The 8,138-nt window shown below is 42.7% G+C and overlaps 1 protein-coding gene across 1 annotated transcript; it reads right to left on the bottom strand.

The window, feature by feature from the left end:
* Positions 1-716: 716 nt before the first annotated feature.
* On the bottom strand, positions 717-6,951 carry LOC107276343 (GRAS family protein RAM1). Its single transcript, XM_015761225.3, has 3 exons — positions 5,740-6,951; positions 1,518-2,293; positions 717-1,233 (listed from the first exon to the last, which is right to left on the bottom strand). Exons 1-3 carry the CDS (start codon positions 6,949-6,951, stop codon positions 870-872), a joined length of 2,352 nt encoding a protein of 783 aa, XP_015616711.2. The 3' UTR covers positions 717-869.
* Positions 6,952-8,138: the final 1,187 nt, after the last annotated feature.

Below are 8,138 nucleotides of genomic sequence, written 5' to 3' on the forward strand. Positions count from 1 at the left end.
AGAAACTTGTCAAAAAGCCAAACAAACTACACCAACCCTACTATAGGTTAGCCAAGCATAATCTACCTAGAATGCGCTCACCCATAAACAAGGCGTAATAAGTTAATGTACAATAAATTGTTCTTTTTGTTGGGGAAACTATTTTAACAGCTCGAGTGGATGTCCACCTATTTATTGCATGTCATCTAAATAATTATAAAAAAAATTAAAAAAATATGAATAAGATAGATCAATATGTAATGTATCAATTCACAAACATGCATGTTAAAATTCAACTTCTACAGATTGTAACAAAAATAACAAACAAAACTCAAATTACTACATGTATATTTACAGTTAAATTTGTTATTTTTGTTACAACTTGTAGAAGTTGAATTTTAACTTGCATATTTGTGGAGTGATATATTACATATTGATCTATCTTATCAATTTTTTTAAAAAATTTTCATAGTCATTTAGTTGACATGCAATAAACGAATGGACGTCCCCTCAAGCTATTAGAATCCATCCCCTTTTTGTTGACACTATTTGCAAATGTACTTTTACATGTGAGATATAGGAGTACAAATGATATATTGTTCAACATGTTGAAAATGTTACCATATTCATCTACAAATTTTGTTAAACTTTAAAAAATTTAACTAGAAAAAAAAATTAAAACAACTTATAATATAAAATGGAGGTAGTATAAATTGTACTAAAAGACTTCCAAATTATATATTAAATAATATATTAACCACACATGCAACAATCGAAACCTAATGCACATACGGTGGAGGAGCCCGTCTTGTAGCTCCTCTTCTTCATCGTCTCCGGCCACTGGCTGGCCATCAATTTCGGTTCCATGTACCACCATGGCTATCAGTAGCTCAGCACCGCCACGCGGAGGCGGCGATGATGGCGCGGTCCTGCCACCCGAGGAGGAGGCAGCCGCTGTCCTCGGTTAGGCGGTAGCCGTCGCCGGCGCCGTAGAGGCCGAGCAGCACCTGGCTCTGGCCGACGGCGGCGGCGCTGAGCGGCACGGCCTCGAACCCTCGCCCTTCCATGAGCCGCCGCCACCGCTCCAGCCTCTCGTGCCGCGCCACCCGCTCCGCCCCCTCGCACGCCACCACGTTCCGTATCTCCGGCGCCAGCAGGCACTGCTCCACCTTCATCCTCGCCGTCGACTCCGCCGGGAACGTCGCGTCCAGCGAGTCGAATATCGCCGAGTAGTAGTGCAACGCCTCCAAAAACCTTCAAAAACATCATGCAAACATTCAAACCATTTTCCATGAATTTCACATGGTTTTAAAATCTCTGGCTATAGTTTTCAGAGAATAATCTAGCTATTTTTGCTCTAATGTACAATTTTAGCATCATTTAGCCCGCTATTAGAAGTTTTTGAGGGTCTACCGTTAAATGCCTTAGTCCGCTATTTGAAACATTAGAATTTCGTTCAAATTTGTCAAATACCATACCAATGTTCAAAAGTTTTCGATGAATTTCGTTTCGAATTTGATGATGTTTTGGTGGTTTACCTGCCCAAGAAGTAGGGGCCATTGTGGGCGGCCTCCTGCTCGACGAGGGTGATGATCTTGGGAGCCTGGTCGCGGATCATGGAGAGGAGAGGCGGGAGGTGGGAGGAGGGGACTCGGTGGAGGCGGTTGACGGCGTTGACGGCGAGGGCCTCGCCGACGCGGCGGTGCAGGGCGGCGGGGCGGAGGCGCTCGAGGCGGTCGGCGGCGGCGGCGTGGAACTCGAACGGGACGCGGAGCGACGCGGCGAGGGAGGCGAGGTGGCGCCCGGTCTCCCTGACGGCGGCGGGCGGGTGTCCGACCCCGGTGAGCCGCAGCGTGGGCGGGCCGCCGGGGCGCGCGGCGAGCGCCTGGAGGAACGCCGGCCACTGGTAGCCCTGGAGGATGTCGAGGTCGACGACGTGGACGCGGTCCTCGCCGTGGAACGCCTCGAAGATGGCCTGGTTGGCGGTGAAGTGGGCGAACTTGATGTAGGGGCAGGCCTGGTAGAGGATCTGGTAGACCTTGAGCGTCTCCGGCGACGGCGGGAACGGGTAGGGCGCGGCGGCGGCGGCGGCGCGGGGGGAGGGGGAGGCGGAGGTGGGGGAGGAGAGGAGGGAGAGGCGGGCGGCGAGGGCGTCGGCGAAGTGGGAGGCGACGCGCTGCATGGAGTCGCCGAGAGGGGAGGCGACGCGGCGGAGGAGGTGGAGGTGGCGGAGCGCCGCCGGGTGGTCGCCCTTGGAGACGAGGTCGGCGCACGCCAGCAGGAGGTGCACCAGCTGAAGCCCACTGTCCTGCTCCTGCAAATTCAGTGCATGCACACTGTTAGTAATTACTAGCACTGGTAATTAAGGTCCTAATTGCAGTGATTATTCATGATTTAGTTAATGACCAGTAGTAATCCCTCTGAATTAATAATACTTGTTATTTTGAACAAGAACATGGTCTTGAATAACAACTTTGAACATTATTTTCTATTATAATATGTATAAAAAATATTAACAAATATATGATTTTATTAAAATACTTTTTAAGACTAATATATACATGTAATCATCATATTTGAAAAACAAATATTTTAAAAATAATTCATAATTAAAGATTTAAAGTTTGACTTTATCCTTATCTAAAAGAATAAGTATTATCAGTCCGGAGGGAATAGCAATTCGGTTAGAGAACATGATTAGTGTTTAGTTAAGGAACAAAACATTTCTCCCGACTGATTGGAACATCTGATTAGCTTATGAGAAAGCACACGTGCAAGGTGTTGATTAGGAATTTAATATTTGACATCTATTTGCACTACCAAAGTTCATGTTGTATTAATCTGTATACATAACTCCACAACACAGCTTGAACAATCATTTTCTGTAATCCAAATTAGCAATTAGGCAACCTTGTCACAATTTCCAGCAATCTATACTCAACTCGCACAAGGAGAAATTAAGACAAATCCATTGCTTGTAAAGTACCGGTACTATTCGTATCGAAATTTGAATTGTCGATTTTGTTTCTCAATGCGTGGATCAATTATGATTTATGAACTTGTTTTTTGGTAGGTGATAGGTGCCATATACTCAACATTATCAAATTATTTTATAACCATTTCATTTTATTTGAAATAAAAAAAAAGATATAGGATGGATGTCCCTTCGATGGATTAGATTTTTTTTGCCACAATGCACAATTTAGAAAAATCACAGCTTGTACTTAATATTTAGTTCAAATGAAAATGAAAATATCTAGAGTAGAAATTTTCGGGTACACAGGTTGGTCAATCATTTTCAGTAATTCCAATTCCAATTTTTGCAATGGTGCAATATTGTCCTTTTTATTATTTTTACGACACAGTCCTTATATGTCCTTGCAGATGAGCATGTTTAATATATTCACAAATTTACTCTGACTTAGTCAATCGTGCCAAAACAAGCTATTTAATTTGAAGAACTAAAAGCAGTTCTCCCAACGTAAAGTAATTTTATAATACACAGTTACACACCAGAAAACGCTACTTTTCACAAAAACATAATTAAGTAAATTTCATAAAACACTACCTATTATGATTCAAGTTGCACAAAATTATAAGGATATAATGATCCAAAAGTTCACATACCACACCATTAACCATTTTGACATACTCATGTATCAAAGCAGATGCAAAAGAACAATTTATATGATGCAAAAAATTCTTATAAATTTCAGATGTCAAAAGTGTTGTAAATCAAAATCAAAATGATTAATAGCGTGGTTTATGAAAATTTAGGACTATAATACCTAAGGTTATGTACCACTTGTCAAAATACATGTGGTTTGTGTATTTGGATCATAATATGTGAGGTTTTAGGAAATCTATTCATAAAAATTGAAGAACGTGGATTACAACATGGTCTGAGTTGTAAAGTGTGCCCTTGTAACTTACGGATCACAACTTCAATCAATCGACCGCGTAGTTTATTTAGCTGTATTAGTTTTAAAAGAAAATTTATTATATACTATTGAGTTTGTTCCAATTTAGCGATTGATCATTGATATTTTTTTTCTCTATAATATACTGAGGATTTATAAATTATTGCACAATATGCCATTGGATTTGTCTTTTTACCACAAAAATCCCAAATACTTGTAAAGAGTTAACTTTTTAACCTATTAAATTTTTTTAAAAAAATATGAAATGCTTTTGTACCGTGTTCTTACACTTCAAGATTTTTTATTTTTCTAAAAGTTATTTTTTGTTATAAGAAGAGAAATTCCTTACGCAAAATCTATTAGCACAAAAGTTTTCTTAAGGTTATAAAAGATTATTTGCATTAAAATTGACACAAGAAATATTCTATATAGGATATAACTGATACAACATATTTTAAGAAAATTAGAAATGCAAAAATCTTAAAACTTCGTGAGAGGATGAATCAATAGTTAACCTTCCATGTTAACAGTATATTGGGTATTTTTTATATAAAAATGCTTAGTCCAATGACATATTGTAGAACAATTAATAAACTCATTGATATATTATCGAAAAGAACAATTTAAATAATAAGTTATTGAACTGGAACAAATTTAATATTAAGTTTATATATGAAGATTTTTTTGGTATACACAGTTCAAGTAATTTTATATATGAATTTTTTTATTTTAGTTATGCTTTTCAGTTGTTCTTTTTAAAAACAACTTCAGTGTCAACAAAGTATAACACCAGTCAACAGATCCAATTTTCACCAAACGAAACATTTTAGCAAAAAGTTCAACTCCACTACGTAAACAGAGCTCTGACTGCTAATTAGCAATAACTAGAGCCTAATATAAGTTATGAAACTTTAAATTTGGACTGCAGCATTGTTATGTACTTGTTGTCAGAATTAACACATATCCTTTGTCCTGTTTCTACACTAATAAAGTCACAATCACAATTAACAAGGCATCAGGGCTACTTTTGGCGAGTTGGTTATCCCTTGCGACAAAACAGCGCTCTTAATTAGTTGGTGATCAAGGATTATATATGTATACTAATCACACGCACGGACTTGTGCTGTTAGCAGCACGCGTGCATGCATGGAATACGACCATTTGGCCAATTGAGGTCGCCCCCCTATACGGCTATACCAGAATTTCAGAATCTTTCACTGAAGATTGGAGGAACAATCATTTATTGTAGTCACACTTTTCTATAAGAAAAGTTGGGAAAATTTGGATATTAGTAGCATGCTTTTCAAACTGCTTGCTAAATGGTGTGTTTCATGTAAAAATTTTCTATATAGAAGTTGTTCTAAAATATTAGATAAATATATTTTTAAATTTGTAATAATTAAAACTTATTTACTCATACATTAATACCACATCGTTTTGCATAAAACTCATAATCTTCATATTCATCTTTATCTACTTATTTTTCATACACCAACTAAATAATGTGTTTTTTTAATCTCCAAACTACAAATTTGACTGCTGATTTATGTTGCAATGTATTGTTTATTAAAACCTTATAGTGCAATTCTAATTCTAATTCTAATATTATTAAAACAGTTTTCAATGCAACTCTCCTGGTAAAAATCTATATATGTAGATATTCTTGGAGAAATTAGTAGCCAGCGTTAAAACCAGAGAAAAGATGACTGCATGCATGGTCAATTCACTTTGTTAATGTAAGATCAATTCACTTTTTGATGCATGGTTAATCTTTTCTGTGCAATTAAGTTTTTGAGATAATAAATCTCATGCTTAACTAGTACAGTAATTAATTAGTTACCTGCTCAGCCTCTGATTGGATCACTGAACCCAGCATGCTGTGAAGTGAAGAATCAGCTGCCATCTGATGCTGCAGCGGCGGCGTCATGCCTTCTCCTCCGAACTCGCCGCCGCCGCCGTAGTACATCTCGGGCTGCACGAACGCTCCCACTGGCAGCTCACCGGCGACAGCCATCGCCGCCGCGACTGCCTCATCGCCGCCGCCTCTGTACGCGGCCGGCTCCGGCATCGCCAGGCACTCCGACAGCGTCGGCAGCAGCTGCGACGACGCCGGCGCGGTGACGACGGAGACGGAGGCGCCTGATCTGTTGATGTCCCCTCCGCCGCCGCCGCCGACGCCGCCGGCTGCCTTCTCCGGCAGCTGGTACGACCCTAGGTACCCTTCCTCGAGGAAGGGGTCCATGGACGGCAAGGAGGGGAGGCCGCTCTCGCCGCCATGGACGACGTAGGAGGAGGCACAGGAGAGCGTGGACGGCGTGTTGCTCTTGACGCCGCCGCCGCCGCTGCCGCCGCCGACGTTGTTGATGTACACCTTGTGAAGCGGGCTCTGCGCCTTCCCCTTGCCATGGCCGGCGAGGCCGCCGTACTGCGGCTGCGCGCCATGGCCGCCGCCGCCTCCCTCCATCCCGCCGCCATGCACGTAGCTCTGGTGGTGGAGGTGGTGACCGCCGCCGCCGCCGCCGCCATGGCTAGAGGTGTAGAGGTTGGAGAAGGTCGCTCTCCTCGGCGACGTCGCCATCTCCCTCCTCGGCGACGTCACCATGTACTCCCTCTTCGGCGAGGACACCATGTAGTCCCTCTTCGGCGACGAGGTCACCATGTAATCCCTCTTCGGCGACGAGGTCGTCACCATGTAGTCTCTCTTGGGCGAGCACGCCATGAAGTCCCTCCTCGGCGATGCCGCCGCCGACGACATGGACAGGAGGAAGTCGGCGCCGGCGCCGGAGACGCCGATCTGATCAGCGAAGATGGACTCCCAGAGGGCGATGTCCGGCGACTGGATCTCCACGTCGTCGATGTCGCCGCCGCCGTCGAACCGGAGCGCCTGGAGCCCGGCCAGGGCGTCGTTGGCCTCCGGGTCGGCCGACGCCGTCGACGCCACGATGTTCGACTCCGACACCGACGCCGTCGGCGAAGTCGGCGCCTGCTGCTGCTGGAGCTTCGCGCCGCCGCCGGCCATGTCGGCGGCGTTGAGCATCGTCGTCGTCCCCATGCTCGAACACATCGAGATCAAACGATCACTTGTATACTACACTTGTAAATAAGTATATATGCAAGCACTAGCTAGTAGTACATGCAATAACCTCTCTTCTCTTTTGGAATTAAGCCACTAACTAATTAAAAGCAAATGAGCTAGCTCTTCTATATCTACTGATCAGGTTGTCAATGAGAAATCTAGCTAAAATTATCTCTGAATTCTACCTCACAATTAATGAGGAGAGAGTGAGATGAAGCTTAATTTGCAGCTAATATATGAGTTTGGTTTTCTCCTCCTTGTCCAGCTTGGTTGGAGCCAAGAGATGCTGCAAACTTGTGAAGAAGAGAGGAGATAAATGGCCTGGTTATTGGAGGCATCATGTTGGCTTGTGCACACCATGTCAAAAGACTGTTTTGGTCTGTTGCTGGTGTACATTCTTTGCCAAATCCCTCTTGTACTGTTTTTGGGGTGCTGGCTGTGGCCTATTGGCGGGGCACGCTTTCCGAGTTCCGACAAACCGGTGAACTAGGTCTCACAAGAAAACCAGAGGCCTTCCAAAGTAGAAGAGACAAGGAACTCGCTTGGGAGGAAACCCTAGGACACCATTGTCCATTGATTAAAGAAATATATAGGAGGAGATCTTTTCTCTTCTTTAGATATAGCTCAAGGACGCCGTAAGGAATTATGACAGCTGATACCATATATGGAAGGTACATGTTGAAGCAGGAGATCGGCACAGAAGATGAGGAGCTATTTGCATTGCAATTTCGTAGTAAAAAAAGCATATATACAAGGAGAATGGCCCCATGGATTGGCCAAATGCGGATAATACATCATTCGGTGTATTAGAATAATAATAATAATTTAATATGTAAAACTTTTATATGTGCTTTCTTAGCGACTAAAATGCCAATATTGAAAAATAAACTTCGATGGAAAAACTTCAAAATCAATTTTAAAATTGAGCTTGAATATTCAAATTTTAGCCGTGGCTGATGGTATATATAGGAAACTATGGGGGCCGAAAGTTTCTCGAGAGATTTGGATCCATCTCCATGCATGGGTAATGGCTTTGTGGTTTCTTTTTCTTTAGACTCGAGAGTTAAGAATATGAGCAAGGAAAGCCTCTCCTGCACCTCACCCGTAACAAACAAGAAAAAAGGTTTTTGCTACAAATATGTCAGTCATATGTTTCGTCCTGA

Source organism: Oryza sativa, chromosome 11 (genome assembly GCF_034140825.1).
Source record: "Oryza sativa Japonica Group chromosome 11, ASM3414082v1".
Classification (NCBI taxonomy): Eukaryota; Viridiplantae; Streptophyta; class Magnoliopsida; order Poales; family Poaceae; genus Oryza; species Oryza sativa.

Excerpts from the sequence above, each read along its gene's own strand:
- LOC107276343 (XM_015761225.3), bottom strand. The coding sequence starts at position 6,951 with ATGGGGACGACGACGATGCTCAACGCCGCCGACATGGCCGGCGGCGGC. Across the intron at positions 2,294-5,739 it reads TCCAATCAGAGGCTGAGCAG|GAGCAGGACAGTGGGCTTCA; the intron begins GTAACTAATTAA and ends CTGAATTTGCAG. Across the intron at positions 1,234-1,517 it reads GGCCCCTACTTCTTGGGCAG|GTTTTTGGAGGCGTTGCACT; the intron begins GTAAACCACCAA and ends ATGTTTTTGAAG.